We start from the raw sequence: 23935 nt of genomic DNA on the forward strand, positions 1-23935 counted from the left end.
TGCTGCTAAAAAGAACATTATTTTGTGTATTTGGTGTAATTAAATGTGTTTATGTGGTTTAAGGTTAAAAAACACATTATTTTCCACATACTGTACATTATTGTTTCTCCTCTATGCCCCGCCTTTCTGAAACGTGTCGATTTTTACAAAGCTCATCGGTCTGAAAATCAAGGTGTGCATATTTACATAATGTTTAGGCCACCCCCGTGGCTGTATGTGTATTTTGTATGCATTTTTTTTTTTTAATGTTTTGTTTGTGTTTTATGTTTTCATGTGTATTATTGTAGTCCTAACTGTACTTTGACTGTGTTTATTGAAGTTTAATTAAAAAAAAAAAGAAAAAAAAAAAGAAAAGCAAGGTGTGCTCTGATTGGCCAGCTATCCAGCGCGTTGTGATTGGCCGAATTCCTCTTTGCGTGACATTTGGGAGGTGTTATGCAAATCTTCCCAGATAGTGACATACGTATGTGGGGGCGTGTTAGAACAAGCCGTTTTAGGTAAATAAAATAAGTATTATCATACTTATTATCACACGCCTGTACATAGGCGTGGTTGACTCTTAACTTTTATAAAGAATATCTCTTTGGATTTGAGACTTTAGTCTTTGCAACTTTACAGATCTTCTTTATGCACCAAGAGCTTGTAACACTTCAAAGAGAAGGGAAAAATTTAAATCGCATCATATGACCCCTTTAAAAGCAAGTCGAATAGGGGGCGTGGAAATTGCGCAGGTAAGATCAGACAGACTCCGCCCACTGTCGTGACGCACCCAGAGCGGGGCGGGGCGAGCAGGGAAGCGCAGCGCAAATAGCGAATGCCGAAAGTGATTAGGAGAGTGTGCACAACAGTGGATCGTCAACAGACATCTGAGACTTGAGTTCTTTAGAGACACACACCTGTTGAGCTGCAGGAACGACTTCTGCCTTCTGAATTTCATCAAGGCAATCGGTTGAGAGTTCAGAAATGACGGACACTCTTATTCCCAATGGTTGCAAGACCAACGGACCGGTGGAGAGTGGCTACTTCAAAAAGGTCAGAGCGACTCGGAGTTTCATTTCCGTTTTTCTCGATGTTTTCGGGAGGTGATGATAAGTTCATCAGGACTTTTTATTGGTCACCGTCTAGATGCATACACCACTGCTGTTTTGCTAGCGTTGTATTGAAAAGATACGTGACTAATTTGCATGTTCTTTCACGAATTTTAAGACGTAAAGTGTTGATAACAAGTGAAGGACGAGGCATCCAGCCTCACTTCTTCATTAGGTGTTTGTAATAGGATCTGTTGGAGATGAGCACACATCTGCGGGGCATGTGGACGCTGGCGAGCTCTGATGCCCACAAACAATGCCAAGCGAAAGAGTTTAGACTTTCTCGTTTTTAAAGGTTCAGTTTCCCCATGGTTTTTGTATTTTATTCACCCTGTTAAACCATCTTCGTTTGGCTTCTTAATATTTACTTAATATTTTTATATCAACATTCCTTAGCTACAAAAATATCACTCACAACTTTAATAATTAGTGATTAAAAGTAGAATTGCAACTAATTATTATTTTAATAATAGATTAATCTGTCGATCATTTATTTGATTAATTGGACGATAAATCCAACAGTTATTAATTATTAAAACAATAATAATTTAAAATGTAAATATAATTGTAATCGATTATTTACAAATTTGTTATTCCACATCCTGCCCAGTCAGTGTTGTCCTCCAAATAATGCAGTGCAAGTTGAAGTCAATGTAAACAAATGTAGTGAATGTATTTACATGTAGACTATGTGCATTATGTGCAAAAAGGGCTTAAACTTAAACTTGCTTACCGTTTGACAGTAGTTAAAATAACAAAAAGTTAAAATCACTCAATTAAAAATGACAATAAACAAAAGCACAGACTGCTGGACTGGTACGGGGTAGGAGGAACACACACCTGAACATATTATAGTACATTCATACTCATTACAATTTTAGGAAAAACTGCTATATTTGCAAGAATTATTACATTGCTATCTTTTGCTGAACAACTATTGTGTTTTGGTGGAAACTGTGGTTAATACGGTGAATTATTTGTAGAGAATTGTGTACCTTACTCAAAGAGTTGTTTTCTGGCATTTGCTTATCTTACATTTTGAAAGCTGATTTCATTATATTCAGATTCTGCAGTGGTCATGGTGAAGCTGGCTCAGTGTGTTTGCAAATAAATGTTTTTGTACTGTCTGCCCTGAAGTGTGTGCATGTATGTGTTTACTTTGGACTTTGGAAGAGTAACTAGTGGCAGGTTAATGGCATTTATCCTGGATCTTTTATCCTCAGGTTTTTTTTGTTTGTCAGTGTGAATGGCAGCTGAAGAGGCCCAATTGTCTTTGTTGAGCTCACCTCTCTTTGTGTCAAGAGTATCTATCGGGCTTTTTGTTCAGGGCTTCTTATTCTTATTCTTGTTTGATGTCAAACTGGACCAGTACAGTGATCAGTTTCTACAGTTTCTCTTGAAATGTTTTTCTGAAGTCCAATTCACATGAAACATAGAGTGAAACAGAAAAATGAACCACAGACTGGGTTTTCTGAGTTAATGTGGGCAAATATGGTTATGCTACTGCATGGATGGCTGGATTTTAGAGGAAAGGCATTTTTTTTAACTTCTGCTGCTGGAAGTAGTTGTGTTTGTTCAGAACATTTCCTGTGTCTCCTTTTCATTTGTTACATTAATTCTTTGAAAATTAATGTGGTTGCCATTTGCAGCGAGAAGGTTTCAGGCCGGTTACCAGGTGGGGGCTGGTTCAGAGTGGTGATGTGGTTTTGGTCCAGTTCTGCCTGAGCTGATCCTGCTTGGGCTATGGGGCTTGGGGAAACTTTGTTACATTAATTCTTTGAAAATGAATGTGGTTGCCATTTGCAGCGAGAAGGTTTCAGGCCGGTTACCGGGTGGGGGCTGGTTCAGAGTGGTGATGTGGTTTTGGTCCAGTTCTGCCTGAGCTGATCCTGCTTGGGCTATGGGGCTTGGGGAAACTGAATCGCAGATTCAGCATGTTTTTCCAGTTTTCCTCCTATTAATGTTGCATCTGCCCAGTGAAAGTGCATAGCCAAACCACAAACATTAATGAAACACAGATGCTCCAATTTCATGTCCCGGCACAGGCATGAGAAGCTGTTCAGAGCTTTACGATTAGTATAACATGGCTTCTGTGCAGCATTACGCAGAATGAGTAAAGTGATCAAACAGCACCCAACAATCCATGAGTAAGAAGGAAAGCGTGTGTCTAAACAAAAATGAATCATTGATCAGAATGTAATACACTTTCTGTTGCATAACTCTTTAATGGGTGTTTACTGAAGCCCAACTTTGTTACCCCAATGCAGAAGCAGAGCAGTTAATCATTGGCACATTTAAAGGATGTCCTATAGCTGAAAATAGAAATGAACATTTGTTACTGTGATCGCATATTTGTTCAGACAACTGCCATATATAATCGTTGCATAATGTTGAACACTTATACAACTTAGTTGAGGCCCAGTTTTCTGTCTCATTTGTGCCATGGTTGGATTAGGACCTTGTTTCTGCTCTGTTTGCATTGTTAGTTGAGGGGTAATTGTGTGATTGTGACTGTGGAATGCAGTGTTCTGCTCGGCTAAACATCGCCCTGGTCAGTGTTCTAGAATGTGTAGCTGGGTCCCTTTGACAACCACTATTGCATGTATTGCATGTTGCATGTATTGAGACAGCCCATGTTTACACCGCAGCAGGCTATGGTTTTCATTTTGTTTCAGATTGCTACTTTCACACTCAATCCGGTTGTTAACTAAAGTGACAACCAAATAATATAATTGAGTTGGCATTTTCAGTCAAGCTGTATCGTGAGAACAAAACCGCACTGGGCAGCTAGTGGTCTGTCATGTCATACAATACGAGAGGAACTCTGCACTGCACATGTTTGTGTCTCAAGTGTGCTGGGGGTTTTTTCACGTGGGGTTTTGGTAGATAGAGAGGGAGATATGAGCTGTGTGTCATCTGAAAATTTCGATACAAAATAGGATTGACTTCGGTCATGTGTGCAATACAGAGTGTATTTGAACAGCCACTGTAAGCTGTCGTATGAACATCACATCTGTTAGTGCAATCATATTTGGGCTAATTTCACGGTCAAAAAAGGTCAATTTTTAATAGTGTAGCGATACATGAAGCACCACTGACAGTGACACACAGGTTGCTTTCAAACCAAGTAGCTTTTTGTTGGCCAATGTGGGAAATTAGTTGAGCAACTCGAACCCATTGCAAACTTTTTCGAGTTTGAATGAAATTCCAGATAGCACAGATTCCTTTTGAGACCACTGGATTTCAAACGTGCAATTTGTGAAAAATGTGACCACACATTTAATACACTTGTCAGTCCAAAACTTTAACTGTGTGAATGTGAGTATCTACTTTTACACATTAAACAGTAAATTACCATAAAATTGCCAGTTTGACTTTCCTGCTGTTTGACATCTGCTGTTCACACAAGCAACAGTTATGAATCAAACAATCAGTTTTTGATAACTAAAGAAAGACATTAGAAGAATTATTATGTCATAGCAAGTGGACCTGCTTTCAGAAGTAGACAGTACGTTTTCACTGTAGGATCTTATGGAATGTTTGTCAAGATTAGAGCAGTAAGAGGTTTGCTATTTTAACCATCTAGATTGATACCAGCCTCCTATAAATCAGACCTCCTCCCTCAGCTATCAGATTTATGACAGATACTCTCTATAGGTGTGCCGGGGTGGGAAATTGATCTCGTTACGTCATGTACTGGGTACGCCACACCTTAAAAACATTACAAGGTGTATGTGTTGGCTGGCATGTGCTTGTGTGCTTATCATTTATAGGCATAATGTAATGCTTTATAAGAATGTACACAACAGACAGTAAATTCATTTTAGATTAGCTGTCAATGAGGAGCCCTTGCCACAAGAACCATGTGAACTGTTGTTGATCTCTTTCTCCTTCTCTTTCTCTGACAGGGATGTAATCCATTTGCTCAGACAGGCCGCAGTAAGCTGCAGAATAAAAGAGTGCTTCTCAACCAGCAAATCATCAAGCAGATGAGGATGCGAGCTGGAGCGGAAAACCTTCTCAAGTAAGTCAAGCACTCTTATGTGTGGACACAAACACGAGGGCAAATGCTCATTCATCACCCTTACCTTGCATGTTAGCCTACGGCACATGCGTGGATATGCACACATATGCAGGAACTCTTTCCCTAAAAAACCCAACCAAGTTTTTTTAAAGAAGGTACCATAGTCTTTCATTGATAGTTTTTCTTTGGTTACATAACAGCATCTGTCTTAAAGTGTCTGGCACTGGAGCGCAGAGCACTGGCTGTGTCGGGTGAATCACTGCCCTGTTTTAGAGGAATCCTCTGCTCTTTGTGCGGTTAGGTTTCAGTCAGACGTCTTGCTGCTAACCTGTCATCAAATTATTTCTCTGTGTGTATGTGTGCAGAAGCAAATGTTTGGAGTTCATCTGCACTCTGGTCTGGCAGTCAGGTGTGCATTTTTACCTTTAGATTTGGAATTGTTGATAGATACAGTAATATTGTGGCTTTGTTAAAAGCTGATGACTAAAGAGACTGGGAATGCTATATGAGATTTTCACTTTTCAGACCTCATACCTCTGAAGCCCATAGAGTCCTTGCTAGGACATTTGAAACCTGTAACCATCTTAAACTCAAATATAAACTTGCTTTGCCTAGAAACATTTAGCATGCAAGCAGTTTTCGAACATTCTAGCAGCCAGCTGTCAACTGTGAAGTGCTGGCACTGATTTGAATGGTAACCGCCGGGCAATCATGCATGCTACTATAGCTGAACCAGACGAGAGAGGAAAACTGTGTCTGACTAAAAAACATGCAAAGTATAATGCAAATGTTTTTTTAGTGTCACCTTTCTGGTGTCCTGTAGCACGTCAAGGGGAAGAAGAGTTTCATACAAATTAAACATCAAAACGTATACATTTTATTTACAGAATGTTAAATGCTTTTCTAAAATGAATCATTTTGAATTTGAAATTTAAATTGTTGTTAATAATGATATATCAGTCCATAAACATGCTGCATGTTGTCTATTGTATCAGTTTGTAACTAGCAATGTGCTTTGAGTAGTGATTCAAATAATTGGCCAAAAGTGGAAACCAAAACCAAAAATGGTCATTTTAAATTAGTCTTTGTTATTGAAGAATACAATATACATTTTTCTAAGTGAGTACACTCACTTCCTTCAATTGGCATTCAATTGACTTAATGACAAAATTGACAAATTATGACCCAACAATATAATTATGCATGTGTCAGTGTTGATCAGTGTAATGTTTTTTGCACACACTACTATGAAGTGCAGTAAATTGAGATTATTATTCTTTTTTTGTTTTTTACATATTTTTAATGATTCTTTAAAATTGTCTTATGCTCACAAAGACTGCATTTATTTTATCATAAATATAATAAAACCTGTAATATTGTAAAATACTGTTAAAATTTAAAATGTTTTTATTTTAATGTAATTTACTTCTGTGATGGCAAAGCTGAATTATCAGCAGCCATTACTCCATTCTTCAGTGTCACATTATTATTTAGAAATTCTAATAAGCTGATTTGGTGTACAAGACACATTTCTTATTATCAGTGTTGAAAACAGTTTGCTTAATATTTAGTAAAAACCGTGATACATAGGATTCTTTGATGAAAAGTTCAAAAGAACATAATTTATAAAAAAAAAAAAATATATATATATATATATATATAAAACAATGATCTGTTTTAAAGGACAAGGAAGCGCTGATTGTACTTTGGATTGTAGGACATAATTTGCCTGATTTGTAACTGACCAGTGCTACCAGACTCTCTGCCAGATTTGTATCAGCTCTGTTCAAGGAAGCATTTATATAAATGAAACATAAGCTGACAGGAAACATTGACATCTAATCAGCAAACACCCACATTCATACCAGTGCAGACATTCAGAAAGGACAGGTATTTGTGAAGTTTACAGAACTGCTGTTGCATCTTGTTGTGAAAACTCCAGCTTATATATTACCTCTCTCAAAAGCTGCCAATGTTTTTCCCTTTACGAGAGCACACGCTGTAACATTGGACAACCCGGTCTCCATGTGGACGTTAAGTGTGTCTGTTGTCTCCATGGTTTTGAAGGACACACCTGCTGGGTTGGTCCTCGGAGCGAAGCATTTGATTGGCATTGACGTCAAAGTGCCTTTAAATCTTATTAGAACAATAAAGTTTGGACAAGCTCTTTTCAATAAGAAACCGTAAATGAGTCTCCTTTCTTTTCCCCTCTATGGGTTAATGATATGTTTGGGCTATAGTCTGTGTTTGTCGAGTCATTGTCATCTGGCATTGGCTGCAGTTTGGATGGATATTGTGAGTTGGCTGAAACTTGAAACTTGGATTCAAGCAGATACAAGGGTTTGGTGATTTTAATTACAAAGGAATGTTTCTATATGGAATGAAATTCCCGCTAGTCAGCAGATGACAGTTGTGACAGGTACACCAGTGAGGTCATTGCAGTGCTGTGATGTGTTTGCAAATGGCCCTGAGGCCTTCTGTCAGCCTGCTTAACTCGTCCACACAGACACGTACACAGACTCTTTTAAAATCATGTCAGCAGAAGCAGTTAAAATTAAGCTGTTTGAGAGGCACGGCAGTGCGTCTCTCACACGTACACGCAAACGCTGCCTGAGGATCTCTCTGCCGATAGTTCAGTCAGACACTCTAAATGCCTCTGTGTTTAATGTGTGATTCAGAGCTAAAGTAGGCCTGGTATGTATTGTAATGATATACATGAGTCAGTTTTATAGCCCTTCATTAGTGTTTTTGGCTACCTGAGCTCATTAATAATGGGATGGGATGGGGTGGGGTGGGATGGGCGTGGATGCTTGCTCAATCTCTTTACCTTCCATTCATAGCTGCTCTATCTTCAGAGCTGATCTGGAATGTTCCCTCATTCATGGGTCTCCGAGGTTTGTGGTTCATGGGAGAAAGGATAGCCACATAATAGATCAATTGTAAGGAAGTCGTCTGCTTTTATTAACCCCCCCCCCCACATGCTTTCTATAATGTTTTTCTCTTTCTCTCTCTGTCTGTCTCTTTCTCTCAGATCTAAGCGGCTGTAGTCCACATTCTTGTGTGTTTGTTTGAGTGTGCTCACAGGCCCGACCGGTTTCATTGAGTGCTAATTTTGTGGGGTCCCGCCCTGCCAATGTGACTGGGTTGGTGTACAGAATAATGCTGTATACACACCGCATGAGGTCTTTAAAACATTTCTGATCCCTTCTGCTGTTGAAATTGCACCACTGTATTATAATAGAAAATGTGGAAAAGCTCAGAGAGGTTCAAGTAATCTTCCACTCTGTTGACATTTCCGTGTGCTTCCATCAGTGAGGGACGTGTTAGGTATTCAAACATGACTCATTAAAGTTATGTTTACTTTAAAACTAAAGAACATCCTGAGCTGCGTTTTGTCATAGGCCTTGCTAAAATAATTAATCATGTCATTACATGTAACAGATGGAATCAGTTACATATCTTAACATTATCTTACAATTTAGTTTTTATTCTAAGAGTTTTTTTCTACTTTGCTATGTTTTTCATGATCAATAACAATATTGTCAACAGTATTAACAATATAATAAGTTTCTTTGTTACTTTAATTTTAATTTCACCTTTTTGTTTGCTCTCCATCAATTCTATCTTTTATTATTATTATGAAGTAGGTCATCCTCTAGCTTGTTACATTTAGCTATGATATTTTATCTGGTTTTGTATAAAGTACTTTTTGTAAGGCTTTTTCATTGTAGAGCACTTTGAGCTAAATTTTTGTTTGAAGCTATTACAGCACTATACAAATAAATACATATATTTATGATTAGTATAGTATTGCTATTATATAAAAAAAGGATTCTTGGTAGTCTTTTTCCCCTCAGGTGAGTATGTTTGAGAACCACAAGGTATGTGATTAAAATAGAAGACAGTGATTGACAGTTTGGCACAAGTGTGATGTTGCCTGTTTGAATAAAAGGTCAAAAGTCTCAGGTTCAACCTGACCTGCTCACCTTCACCTTGCTTCCTCCCATGGCCTAGAGTTTAGAATAGCAGTCACAGATAAAACAGGGTCGCTATGCAGATGTTCCTCTGTGTCTCTATAAGGTTTGGTATTTTATTGATTGGCTGTAGTTAGTCAGATTTCCATTTTATATTTAGTGTACATTTTATATGTGCAGTTGAGTTCTATAGCTTTTCTTTGACAAATGTGACTGTACTACCCACTCACCACTTATTTCTATCATGTGCATGGGAGCACAAAAAATAACAAAGACTCCAGTCTTATCAGCCTCTTCCTTCTGTACTGTTGTTTCTGTACATTTCAAACTGATTAAAATGATGGCACTTGTCCCTTGTTGTGAACTTAGTTGCGTTTGACCTTAGCTTATCCTCTCTTTTTCTCTCTTTCAAGGGCGACGTCCAATAATAAGGTTCGGGAGCAGGTGGTGCTGGAGTTGAGTTATGTCAACTCAGATCTGCAGCTTCTTATGGAGCAGCTGGAAGGACTCAACAGCTCAGTGGAAGTTTATCAGAACGTACAGTAAGTACACACACAGCACTGATTAGGATGAAGAAAGATACAGTGAGAACATAACTCAAGGCAGATTAAGATCCATTCTAGAGACAGAATGCACAGTTACTACTCCTACTCTTAATCACACATGTCCATTTCATCCTCCCTGATGTGTTACAGTAATGGAAGGAGTGTGTACAGAATGATATAAGAGCAGACACCTCTATTCACTGCCCTGTACTATCACATTTTCTGTACTAATCTCTTAGTAAATTATGTGGAATGTATTTAAATAAGGTTAATAAGTATTAAACAGAACTGAGAGAACTGCAATGATTATTGGTAGTTAAAAGCATCATCAAAATTTTCAAAATATTTCATTAAAAAACACAGAAGGGCCATGGGATGTGTAGAATTTTGTGAATGATAGGTGTTTGAATTTTGCGGAAATCAGCTAAGCCTTTTTTTTTGAATTTCTGTGGCAACAAATTCCACGTAGGGCTGCAAATACATTTCCTGTGATATGACGCATACCTCAGAAAGACTTTAGTCATTAGATCCTTGAGTTTCATAAATCTCTCCCATTTGGAGACTTTGAGTAAACAGAAGGACAACAATGGAAATGTTCGGAGATCAGAAGCTGCACAAATCATTCTGTAAACTGTCATTATTTGTAAACTAATGACATCCACAGTTTTACTTTTTAGTGATTAAGAACTTTTTAGTGTTCATTTCATTGTAATATTGTATGAGTCGCAATGAAATCAAAATTCTTATATTTTATGGAATACTGCTGTTATTATAAATGATTTATCAATGCACATCATATGTTTTTAATCAGTGTACCCTCATGATCTTTTGAATTTAAAAATATTAACTTCATATTAACATTAATCAATTCCCGATGGACAAAATCAAGTCTCGTCACAATAGGGAATTTTGAAATCATTTACATTTCATGAAGATTGAGTTCCTAAAAGCCAAATGGCTTGTTTTCAAAACATTAAATAAAATCAAATTGGTTCTCATGCCACAAATCAAATGGTCTTGATGTAAGTTCCTTTGCTTTGGTCAGCTTGATGGCTCACCTAAACATTCCAATTTAAATATATTGAAAATATCACACTGAGCACAGACTGCTGATTTCTATAGGACAGTCTCCTCTACTCTTGCTCCCCATGCTTTCCTTTATTTAAAAAAACTAACCAGCCCACACCCTTATACTTTTGTAAACTTGGCTGAAGTTTAAAGAGAAGACAAGAAATAGGCTGCGGGGCTCATTGGTAAATCAGTTACATCTTTTTGAGTTTCTTTCTACATTTATTCCCAATCAAAAGAGACTCCGTTCCACACAACTGGTCAGACAGGTTTTTGCAGAGGTGGTTTGACAGGTTGATAATTCTGGTGAAACCTCAGGCTCATCCTCCTTTTACACACATGCCACATGTGTCCCCCTCACGTGTCACAAGAGGATGCAAGAGTGTTTTCATTTTAATTTTGTGTTTCTGTTACCTCTTCCATGGTATCACATTTATAGCATATATGCTCTTACTGCCATCAAAATCTCTTTTGTTAGTTACACGTTAAAACTGTCTTAGCTAAGAATGGTCATAACTTAAAACAGATAGCAATAGTGAGAGAAATACATGTCATCTATATTCAATGATGTTCAAGTGATTCATTCTTTAGAGATACAAACCCTACACCCAAAATGAAAGGATTCAATAATGGTGCTGCAGTCATGCTTTTGTGACCGTCACAAGGTGTATATGTTCTTTAGTTCGCAGACCTTGAGTGTGTTACCTTGGTTACGGTTGGATTCTTGTCCTCTTTAAATCCTCTCTAAGCCATCTTTTGTCTCTCAGACCACTGTGAGTGAGAGTGTGTATGCATGTATGCACCCTTGAGTGTCTTTGGCATGCTTCCCCGTCTGCACGAGAACAGCCGTCTTTCTCCGCTCTAAGAAAGCTCAGCCATATTTTCAGCTCAAACCCTGCTTAACTAAGCTGTGCTGGCAGGGCCGTTTTAACCATAGGGCTAGGCGGGGCTGAAGCCCCGGGGCCCGAGCAAGGAGGGGGCCCGTGATTGGCTGTGGAGTAGATTGACTGGAGCGCCGATCGCCAAAGCCACCACGCCCCCATTTATTTCATAGCCCCGGGGCCCAGTGCGGTCTTAATGCGGCCCTGTGTGCTGGCCTAGATTTTTATCAGCATTAGCTTCATAACATGTTGAGGCTTACAGCCTTGGGTTTGTTCTTCTGGGCAAAGCACTAATGAAAGAGTGTTTGTCCCCTGTGCCTGGAGGGTTCATAGTAAACCAGAAAAACCTCCATGTCCTGCAGACATATGTACTGGATTCTGAACCCCTGACCTACATCCGTAATTACAACTCACTGCAAAGCTGTAAACATGAGACACTCACTCTTTTTTTCCCCCCTTTTTGGAAGTAAAAGAATGGTATGGGTTAAACGGTTAGTTCACCCAAAATGAAAAAAAAATTGCCATCATTTACTCACCTTCATATCATTCCAAACTTGTATGAATTTCTTTCTGTTAGGCAACACAAAATTAGATATTTTGAAGAATGTTTTAACTGTTTTTGTCCATACACTATAAAAATTTTTTTTTTAAATTCAAGATAAATAAAAAATAAATGATTGTTAGAGTATGTTTTACAAGAAAATGCTATTTCAGTATTTCTACTTGAAAATTTCACATTCAGTGTGTTACTTGCTCTTTCATTTAAACTATTTTAACTCAGAAATTGCTAGTAAATTTCACATTACAAAGTAAATGTAACGAAAGTCAATGGGGTTCAAAACAATACTACACCCCCTTGCATGGACCAAAAACACAAAAAACTATAGTTTAGGTATTTATTTATTTTGTAATAGAAGAATTTAGCTCTCTTAGGCTATACAGTATGTTCTGTAATATGTGAGTTTGGCTTGACTCTGAATTGAGCTTAAATAAATACAAATATATTTATTCCCTTAGTTTCCAAAAGACAACAATTGATTAGATGAGTAGTTTTAAAGGGGTCATATGATGCTGCTAAAAAGAACATTATTTTATGTATTTGGTGTAAATTTGACGAAGGAGCGTCCGGCGGGAGTGCGGCAACCACATGTGACGACCCCGGGCTGGACTCCGCTTCATCCACGGTGAAAGCCGATCCGGCGATCCACAGCACGAAGTTTATGTATTTCCTCAGCGACCAGCACGGATCAGCTCTAGGCATGACGACGCGGATATCGTCCTCTTTTGCAAGGCCAAACAAAGTAGTTCGCTTTCACAACAAAACGCAGCGTCTCCACGACATGGCGGCGGCAACAATACTACAGCGAGAATAAAAGTTACGCCTTCTTTCTTTGCGTGAACATTTGGGCGGCGTTATGCAAATCTTCCCACATCGTGACGTAGACATGTGGGGGCGTGTTAGAATGAGCCGTTTTAGATAGGCGTGGTTGACTCTTAAATTTTATAAAGAATATCTCTTTGGATTTGAGACTTTAGTCTTTGCAACTTTACAGATCTTCTTTATGCACCAAGAGCTTGTAACACTTCAAAGAGAAAGGAAAAATTGAAATCGCATCGTATGACCCCTTTAATTTTTAAATTTTTTTTTTGTTGGTCCCTTCATGATTCCAATACTTCCATTTGTTTTGTTTTGTTTTGTTTTGTACTTTTTCTGACTATTATTATTATGAAATAGTATAATACTACTAATACAGCAGTAGGTGTGTCAGTTTTGGACTGCCACTCTATTTGTGTGGGTTTTTGTGCTTGTGCTCTTGTGCATACCGGCATGCAGAAGCTCTGCTTACTCTCTTCCTCTGCACTGCAAATGTGTTTCTTCAACTTTCTACAAACATGCTTTATTTGTCCTGTTAAACAAACAAAGCCTGTCACCTCCTACGTGTGACTGAGTGTGAGAAAAGGAATATTCCCATTGGTGCGGTGTTATCATCTGTGTTTCGTGAAAAGAAATCCGAACAGGACAAGGTCTTCCTGTAGCTGCATACAATGTGACATTCTCCATCGCACCTGGCTGCCAGCTTACTCAGTGTGTGTGTGTGTGTGTCAGTAAAAGGACAGAACTGCATTCTTTCATTCTTTTTTTCAAGCCCCGGCACCCCCTCTATCCTTCTCTGTCTGTTTTTGAAACAAACCTTTTTCTCATGGTCTGAAGAGCGCAAAGGAACAAAACCTGTATACTGTTGTCTGTTTCTCATTGCAGTGAATGTTCTCTGCAACCTGATTGGTTTGCATTCTTGAAGTTCTCATTACATACAGCAGTGCAGAACATAGCGGCTGTCAGCATGATGTGATGAGTGATTCAATGCTACACTCAGAACATGGAAATGTTATTGTTGCTTTCGCACTGGAAACAGGTTTACTCCTAGAGAATGAGATCTTATATCTAGACCTGCAAGTAATCTGTATCAGAATTTGAACATCCAACATTCACATAACCTTTCCTTTGTGTGTTAGTTAATAACTTGGTTACACTTTACAGAAAGGTTAGATTTGTTAACATCAATTTGTTTTCATGAACTAAGAATGAACAATGTTTATACATAATGCATTAAGTAAAGTCAGTTTATACAACTCTCTATACAACAAAAATGTAAAAGAAAAAAGTTTTATTACACACTGCTGTTCTAAAGTTTTGAGATTTGAGGGTTGTTAAAGAAGACTCTCATGCTCACCAAGGCTGCATTTATTTGAATTAAAAATACAGTAAAAACAGTAATGTTGTGAAATATCATTATAATTTAAAACAACTTTTCTATTTTAATATATAATTTGTAATGTTATTTTTTTTCTTGTGAGCTGAATTTTTAGTAGCAGTTACTCTTCAGTGTCACATGATCTTTCAGAAATCATTCTAATATGCTAATTTCAACAGTCAGTGTTGAAAACAGTTGTGTTGCTTAATATTTTATGGAAACTGTAATACATTGTTTTATTCAGATTCTTTGATGAATATGAAATTTAAGCATTTATTTAAAATATAAATATTTTGTATAAATGTCTTTACTGTCAATTTTCAGTAAAATTATTTTATTTCTAACTGACCCTAAACTTGAATGGTAGTGTATATAAGAGACAAGTTTAACCCAGATTAATAAATGCTGTAAAATGATCATAGTTCATTATACCAAATGCATTAACTGATGTTAAGAAATTGAACCTGCAAACTATTACAGATTATTTCTGCTCTCTTGATTTATTTAGTGTTTTTTTTTCAGTATTTTGTTTATTTCAGCATCTCCTTGAAGCACGAGTGATATTTCCTCTGTCATTTCCTCAGATCCAGTAATATTTCTCACAAATATTTCCCCAAACCACACTGGGGCTGGACTGTTATCTGTCATCTAGACTCAATCAGGACAGACCAGGACTGCCTCTCATCAGCTCACACTCATGTGTTGTCTCGTCTGTCTTCACTCAGACTGCTCTGAGCTAATGCCTCACCAGTGCAAGCTTTGTAGTTAATGCAGACTCCACAAACAGAAATATATTGTGTATTCTGTATAATCACATACTTAAAAGTGTGATCAGCACAGAATGTAACAGACTCTTACACACACTACTCTTTCTTGGGTCAAAGTTTTTTTTTAATACTCAATAGTTTTCTACAACGTAATTAGGTCAATAGGCTTGTGATGGAAAACCATCTTTTACTCTGGTATCAGCTGATTCAGTCTTAGAGAAGATTGAAACTGGCACAGAATTGTTGTAGTATTAGTAATGTGTGATAGGGGTCACATTCACTTGCCCTTTGCAAGCATGTCTCAGTTCTGAGTCACACAGAGAGTAGGAAGCCTGGTTTTGCTGAATCACTGGCCTAAGAAAGAGCGGTCACACTTTATTTTAAGGTCCAATTCTCGCTATCAACAAACCATTAACTACAACTTTTGCCTCAGTAAACTCCTGATTTGCTGCTTAGTAATAGTTATTAAGGTAGTTGTTAAATTTAGGTATAGGGTAGGATTATGGATGTAGATTATGGTCATGCAGAATGTGTGCTTTATAAGTACTAATAAACAGCCCATATGTTAATAATAGACATGCTAATAAGAAACTAGTTAATAGTGAGAATTGGTCCCTATACTAAAGTGTTACCGAAGGAACTTAAGTCTTATTCTTTCTTACTGAAAGTGTTCTCATCTTAGTTTTTCTAAATTTCATTTCTAATCTGTCTTTTTATTGATTTTACAGAGAGACATCCAGCATCCCACTCATCCCTCTGGGACTGAAGGAGACAAAGGACGTGGATTTCTCAGTTGCTCTCAAGGTCAGTTTCTTTCACAGCGCCCCCTCGATGTTTACTTCAGATATCAGGCCTTCAGTCAGGTGGCTTTTGAGAGTCTCTAAGCTTTTCGAAGTGAAAATGGAAAGTAGGTCACAGCATAATAAACAAGGAAGCCAAAGACTCAATAAAACTTGAATTGTGGTTTTGGAAGTCTGCAGTGATGTTTGATGTATGCTCCTTATTATCTTATAAATAAGTGGGTGTTGAGATGTTTGTTGAGAAACGAGGATCAATCAGATGGGTTTTGGTATGCTTCCAACCTGTAATTTAGTTGAACTGTAATGACATAGCCATGGTGAATCTATGACACAGTGTCATTGTAATGTCTGTTTTCTCACTACAGACAAGTTTAGCAAGGAGAACAGGCCTGTGAATACATGACTGTCTGGCGTTTTTGTGTTTGCTTTGACATAGAGAGTGGATGGATATTAATTTTTTTTTTTTTTACAGGACTTCATCCTGGAACACTATAGTGAAGACGGCTCAAACTTTCAGGATGAGATTGATGACCTGATGGACCTGAGACAGGTATGATGCGACATCTGTAAAGGTGTGCGGTTCATTTAGGGTAAAATGCATCTGCTAAGAAATAAACTTACAGTAGACAGGTTCAGATACACAAGGCTAACCAGTGAGATCTATCTTATTGAAGTTTCTGATGTGTTAAAAACTTAAATGTGTTTTAGGCCTGCCGGACCCCCAGTCGTAATCCTTCTGGTGTAGATTTGCTTGCCAACTACTTCAGTCAACTTTCCTTCTTAGAGACTCGATTCTTCTCTCCTACACGCCAGATTGGCATTTTCTTTACATGGTAGGTTGCATCTCACCCACACCAGCAGTACTGACATTATACACCACTGTATCAGCTGTAAACATCACAACTCATTCAGTGGAAACACACAACTGGTCTGACTGGGTTGTCATTGTTGTTTCTATGTTTATACATCAGCTTTTTCATACATTTATACCATAGCGACAAAAGGAGATAAGAGGATAAATAAAGAACAAATGCCATCATAAAAAAGCTCATTAAAATGGAGAGAAGTAACTGAATTACTAATAAAGCTACAGTTTGCACTTGAGCATTTCATATGTAATCAAAGTAAAAATAAGATAACCTGTTGGTTTGCCAGTGTGAGTCTTAACATATTTTTTTGTGCCTATGCAGGTATGACTCTTTTACCGGTGTGCCTGTGTGCCAGCAGAACATCTCTCTGGAGAAAGCCAGCATGCTCTTCAACATGGCAGCTCTATACTCCCAGATTGGAACCCGCGCCGACAGACAGACACAAACTGGACTCGAGGACGCCATCGCTGCCTTCCAGAAATCTGCAGGTGAGAGGTTTTAAGAAGATGCACTTAACCAGTAAAAATGCACATAGCCAGCTTGGAACGTCAGTAACGTGGTACAGATTTAGATAAGTTTGCAAGAAGGTAAGGAAAGTATCCAGAACTGGCTATGATGAACTGTGGATGAACTCCTGCATCATGAGAACAGACCGTGTATTCGGGTTCTGGTTGTGTTTCAAGGTGGAGTGAACATGATGCAATTCTTCCCCCTCAACAGCAGATCTGTCAAAGGCTCATGGGAACTCAGTGGCTTGTGTCAGTTTTTAACCTCCTTAAAATAACAGCAGCATAAAGAGAGATTTGGCTGGCTTTCTTAAGCTATAAAAACAGCCAACCCCGCTGTCTTTCATCACATTGAATGTTTTGCATATCTCCACCGGAAAGAAGGACCAAATATGATCTCTCTCTCTCTCCTTTTGTTGTTGTGATTATGACAAAGATTGATTGACACATTGTCCTACAAGTCTTTTTTTATCTCTAAGATGTGTTTGCAGAAGTATTCAAAGGAGGAAATGACAGTGCTTTTTACATATGCCGAATAATGTTGGGAAGCTTAAATTATCTAGAATTTTCCATTTAAATTTCTGTTTAATTTACACTCTGCTGAAGTTGAAGGCAAATATAAGGGGACTGATGCACGCTCTAATATTAAATTCTGTCTAATTCAGTCTGTTTGATTTTTGTTTGTGTATGTTCTGCTGCAGGTGTGCTGCACTACCTGAAGGAGACATTTACACACACTCCCAGTTATGATATGAGCCCTGCTATGCTGAGCATGTTGATCCGGCTGATGCTAGCACAGGCGCAGGAGTGTTTGTTTGAGCAGATTACTCTTCCAGGAATCCGAAACGAGTTCTTCAGCCTGCTCAGAATAGCCCAAGAGGCTGCCAAGGTATTAAAAAAAAATCAATGATATTACAGTAATTAGTTATTATTAGTTAAGCAAGAATGTATTCAATTGATCAAAAGGGACCGTAAAGACTATATCAAAAGAATTTTTTTGTTTTAAACTTTGTTCATAAAGGATCCTGGAAAAGATGCATCACAGTTACCACACACAGAACAAATATTTTCAACATGTAGTCTTTATAATAACACTTATAAAAATAAAATGTTTCTTAAGCACCAAATCGGCATATTAGAATGATTTCTGAAAGGATCATGTGACATTGAAGACTGGAGTAATGACTGATGAAAATTCAGCTTTGACATCACTTAAAATGCATTATAAAATATATGAAAATGCAAAACAGCTACTGTTAATTTGAATAATATTTCACTTGGTGAGCATTTAAAGACTTCTTTCAAAAACATTTAAACATTTTACTGACTAAGAACTATTGGGTTCCAAAAAAAAAAAATCAAAACTATCAAACAATTTGCTGTGATGTATTTTTTGTATGTTCTTTCTTTTGTAATTTAACCTGGGATGTCTGTATAAGGGGACATTTTTACATATAAATACATGACCTATTGGTCCTATCAGTATGCGGGTCTGTTTCAAAGCCTACAGTTACGCCTCTGTCCAGAGTGCTTGTGACATTTATCCCTCTCTCCTTTCTGTTCTCAGGTGGGGGAGACCTACGGTGAAGTTCACCAGTCCATGATCCAGACCCCCATTAAGAACAACGTGCCCTTTTTCTGGACCACCATGTCTGAGCTGAAGACCAATCACTACAAATCTCTTGCCCATTACTTTGTCTCCACTGCTCTGCTGGACCACCAGTGTAAGTCAAACACCCAATCACAGCTCTTGGCCATCTCCCATTGGCTGACAGCCCACTGGAACCTTTAAAAGGTTACCTTTGTGTCTGATTCATAGAAATTGTTTCCTTTTCCATGGGAGAGTAAAGGATTCAGGTATCAGTGCTTTAATGGACTTTTATTCTGAGGTGCTTTAAGGACTTAAATAGGGAGGCAGAAGAAAGGCAGAGATGGTTTAGTATCTCGGGCTGCGTTTGACAGTGTTCTGATAGACTGTGCCAGAACAAATGGGATTATGTAACATTCTTGTTGTTATTCAAGCAGTCACTCCCCCATCCCCTCTTTCTCTCTTCTGTTTTTTTGTCTCCGTGACAGACAGTTTTAGCTATTAAGGAGTTCATTTGGACTCAACAGCCCAAGTAAATACACAATGGGTTGTGTAAATGCCATAACATTTAACATGGCCTCTGTGCAATGAGATGAAATTTACAGGAATGTACTTGTTTCCTGTTTTATTGAGCGAAACAATGCAGTGTTTAAATATTGATGATTTATGTGTCTGTATGTGTAGTGACGCCAAGTGATGATGAGGACAAGCAAGAGAAGGCTCTGTCACAAATATATGATGCCATGCCAGAGGGACGTTCTCCTCTTGACATCCTGAAGGATAAGGAGGAGAGAAGGCGGATAGGTGAGAGGCTCCTACATACAGACCTGTTAGGCTACAGAGAGTGTAAATGATTGGGATATTCCACCTTAGCACACTAAACTAACATTTTCTGTCTGTTTGCTCAGGTAAAGCTCATCTGCAGCGCTCCATCATGGGACACGAAGAGGCCATCCGCATACATTCTCGTTGTCGAGACCTGCAAAAACTGTACATCCTGAGTGACATCCTACAAGCTGGCCTCAGACGCTCTCTTACTAAGTTTGAACAAAATGACAAGGAAGAAGAGTTCACAGACTACATGCTTGCACCAGATATCATTTGTAAGTCAGAGATAGACAACTGTTATTAACGGTCACACTAGAATTTCTACTTTTTTCATCATTCAAAATGTAAAAATATGCAGTCTATTCCACTTCACTGCAGAGCTGCAGGTTTAAAATTTGTGTTCTTTTAATTCAGCTAAGAGTCATGCCTTCATGATACAAATTCTGAGGGCAGAGTTCATTAAACTTGAACCTTTTAACACAGTGCAATTTGTATGAGCTTGTGTTTCCTGTCTCTCACATTTGCATGAGTATGAATGGAAGTAAATGGAGCGAAAAGTGTAGTGTGTCAGAAATGCATGCAAGCATAATGGATTTGTATCATAAACACTAATGCATCCGGATGTGTCCTGGCACATTTGATGCATGTTTTTTACTGGTATAAAATTCTGTCTCGTCTGATTATGTGATTGGACTATTGTCAGATTTATGTTATCGGCTCATTATGTAGAAAGTTCTGTTATAGTTTGTTTGTTTAAATCTAAAAAGTAACCTATGTGCAGCAGTGAGCATCATAGTTTAAACTCTGCGATTTATTCTGAATGAGATTCTCAGAACAGAACCTGCATCTTACCGTAGAGAAGCACAGTGGTTATGTAAGGTCAGTTGACAGAGTGAACATGCACTAAACCCTGTTTTCATCCTTCTCTGTTAGCTAAAACAGAAAAGAAAGCTGAGATGGAGATTCCAGCTGCCACCAAGGTGAAAGTCAAAGACCTATTCCAACGGCTGGTATGTGGGCTACTAATTTTACTCAAGACATTTCAGGCTCCTTTCACAGCACAGGAATGCTCTTGCAAATTTGCAGTTTTCTTAGTACACAGAATAGTTTTGCATAACATCTAAGTATTCTGTGAGCATGTGTGCTGTTGAACAGACCCATGTTGATTGATCTGTACACACTGGCCAAACAGACCACAGCCCCAACAATCCAAGGTTCCAGTTTCATTTGTAAAACCAAAATACTGTAAGCAGTTGGGGATGGCACTGAGTTGTAATTTTTAATTCTTGGGAAATCTGTTTGGTCAGTCTGTAGAGATTTATACTCCTTTTACAATACTAATATGAACAATACTAATACCATGGTTTGAACATGAATTTCAAAGTGGTATGACATCTTGTTACTATAACTTTCTAAAACTCAAATCAACTATGCCATCACTATTACCTAACTCATACTTAGTGTTAGGGGTTTGAACAAACTCCTAACATTAAGTATTTAACGTTGGCACAACGTTCACAATCATCCTCAGACAAATACCTCTTGAAAAGCTTATTGAGGGGAGATGTGCTGTTACATTTTAAAATGTTTTTTTACATTAGTTTTTATGAGAAATTAAGTTTATAGGATGGTTAAATGTATGTAAAGAGTGTAAAATTATTTGGGATTATTGTAGAAAATAAGCTCTGCGACTAACAAATGTTTCAAATTTTTATGTTGTGTTTTTCAAGATAATCTTCACAAATGAACACAAGTTTTGAAGCCTAAATACAATCGGCAAAAGTAAAAGGCTAAACAAATTACACCATGGTCTCATGACTTAAACATCACCATCGCTAAGCTTCTGAAGACTTTAAATTGTTCTTTAAAATCTACAAGATAGAAAGTTTGATTTAGAATAGCTTGAACATAAACACAATGAGGCTGTATAAGCGAACTAGTGAGTAGATGACCCTTCCCTTTCATCATGATGACATTTAATGTACCCAACATCCTGTAGCCACTTGTTAGAAACCACATTTTTCAGGAAATGCAAAAGATTTAAAAAGATCACGGGAGGCATATTACTGAGGTATTTTATGGCATATAAAAAATATGAAAATGTCTTGAGCTTGTTGACCTTATTTCAGACATTTAACCTTAACCCTCATTCAAAAAAAACTTCTTTACTACAGGATTAGTGTCGTGTCATTGACTCATTTGTTTTTATTTTGGGTTTGATTTCTGTAACACCTCAAGTTTTCATCTGCAGTAAATTCTGCATAATAATAAATAAAAAAAACAAGAATCATTTTGACTCTGTGCTAGAATCTTAGAATTGTAAATCTGGTGTACAGAACTGGAACATTTGAGAACCACGTTGGCATATATATTCCGTTCCCCCCGGCTGTGGGGAGCAGGGTAATTCAGGTGAAGGAGGCAGAGTTTATGATGTGGTTAGTTTTATGGAAGTGTATGTTTTGAGTTTTACCTCCTTCAGATGTCTGAGTGACCTTAGAGTTCAAAGAACCACTGCTGTGATCCTGTAGCAGTTGCCATGGGCACTTTAAATGACCCCTCACTTGAAATGACATACGTAGTACACCGGGAGTTCAGTTTTACATATAAGCTTTGCAAGTCCTTAATCATGTTGAGTGACCTTTCTGAGGCAGAGGTCAACCATATGCTGCATACACATTAAACTAGTGGTTCTGAAGTTTATTGACTTTAAAGGGATAGTTCACCCGAAAATGAACATTTTGTCATCATTTACTCACCCTCATGTTGTTCCAAACCTGTATGAGTTTCTTTATTCTGTCGAACACAAAAAATATATTTTGAAGAATGCTGGTAATCGAACAGTTGATGGTTCCCATTGACTTACATAGTATTTCTTTATCTAATGGGGACCAACAACTGTTTGGTTCTTCAAAATTCTTCAAAATACCTTCTTTTGTGTTCAACATGAGAAAAAAAAAACTTCTACAGGTTTGGAAAGACATGAGGCAAAAGTAAAAGTTGATGAGTAAATGTTGATGACAATTTGAATTTTTGGGTTAACTATTTCTTTAAGGCCCCCTTTGTCTGAGACAATGGTTGAAGGGCCTCCTATCTATTCTGATGTACCTTTAGCTAGTCTGGCATGTCCCAGTAGTGGGCCCCGGGACCTGAGGTTGAGAACCACTGCCTTAAACTCTTCAACCTTAACATCTCCTCAGATGGCGGAATATTCGCATATACTGCATGAAGTCAGCGTGCCAGTAAGCCAAAGGTTTGGATGTCGAGCAGGAGCCAAGGACATTAAAAACACCATGTGTGTCTATGAATTTGGTGAGTTGCTATAGTGATTTGGTGTTGTATTTGTGTTGTGTAGGGGCCTTTGTCAGTGTTCTCAGCAAAGCAGAGATGGTCAGCCCCGCGAACAATCAGACTGAGACTGCAGGACAGAGACCTCGGATTCACTCTGAAGGGAGATGCACCCGTTCAGATACAGTCACTGGATCCCCTTTGTCCCGCAGCGGTGAGTGATTACACACAGACACAGGCACAAACACCAATAATGTAGGACCCTATGATTTCCACGGTGTGGAAAACGTGGACAGAATCGCGGAATCTAGTCATAAAAACGGAATTTACCGTATAACGTGGAATTTCGGATCGATAAATGAAGAGTAGGTCAGTACACTTAAATCAAAATGTGATATGGATTAGTGTCTGTGAATATTAAGCTGCAAAAATGCCATTTAAATATGAATTCTGCATGTTTTGCTTGTCTCTGTATGAATGAATGGTGCAGACGCACGGTTTTATTTACTACACAGGTACTGAAGCACGCTATGACGCTCGTGGTGTTTTCAGCCTCTGCCGCCTCAATATATGAGCACATGAACATGACCACTAGAACTGCTCTTAGAGTCACTTCATGAGCATTTTACCGTTTCTTTTGAGGAAAACTATCGTCATGTCATATATACAAACAGAAACCTAAAGGTCTTCACAGCAACCCGTCAAAATAAAAGTTTGGTTTAACTTGAAGAAACCGTGACAGAAATATGACTTAGTTTAATGATAGTACTACTACTACTAATAAAATTATTATTAAAAAAATATATTTTTAAAGGAATATTTACCAGAAAAATGATTTACCAGAAAAATGTAAATACACAACACCGTATTTCTGGAAACAAAATTAATATTATATATATATATATATATATATCACACACACACACACACACATACACACACATTATTAAATTAATCAA

General features: G+C 37.9%; 1 protein-coding gene across 3 annotated transcripts in view; it reads left to right on the forward strand.

The window, feature by feature from the left end:
• Positions 1–795: 795 nt before the first annotated feature.
• Positions 796–23935, forward strand: part of LOC107696719 (rhophilin-2) — a 27211-nt gene continuing 4071 nt past the window's right edge. The window contains exons 1-14 of one of the 3 annotated variants that reach the window (XM_016497200.1): positions 796–1032; positions 4997–5112; positions 9500–9628; positions 15829–15904; positions 16373–16450; positions 16609–16733; positions 17091–17257; positions 17977–18164; positions 18843–18999; positions 19548–19667; positions 19772–19966; positions 20625–20701; positions 23044–23190; positions 23492–23785. In XM_016497200.1, the coding sequence (XP_016352686.1) occupies positions 964–1032; positions 4997–5112; positions 9500–9628; positions 15829–15904; positions 16373–16450; positions 16609–16733; positions 17091–17257; positions 17977–18164; positions 18843–18999; positions 19548–19667; positions 19772–19966; positions 20625–20701; positions 23044–23190; positions 23492–23596 (1749 nt within the window). In that variant the 5' untranslated portion in view covers positions 796–963 and the 3' untranslated portion in view covers positions 23597–23785. Of the gene's footprint in view, positions 1033–4996; positions 5113–9499; positions 9629–15828; positions 15905–16372; positions 16451–16608; positions 16734–17090; positions 17258–17976; positions 18165–18842; positions 19000–19547; positions 19668–19771; positions 19967–20624; positions 20702–23043; positions 23191–23491; positions 23786–23935 lie in introns of those variants that run through there. The other 2 variants (XM_016497199.1, XM_016497198.1) reach the window with 2 other exon arrangements.

The sequence above is a fragment of the Sinocyclocheilus anshuiensis genome, unplaced genomic scaffold (assembly GCF_001515605.1).
Source record: "Sinocyclocheilus anshuiensis isolate Anshui unplaced genomic scaffold, SAMN03320099.WGS_v1.1 scaffold354, whole genome shotgun sequence".
In the NCBI taxonomy this organism is placed as follows: Eukaryota; Metazoa; Chordata; class Actinopteri; order Cypriniformes; family Cyprinidae; genus Sinocyclocheilus; species Sinocyclocheilus anshuiensis.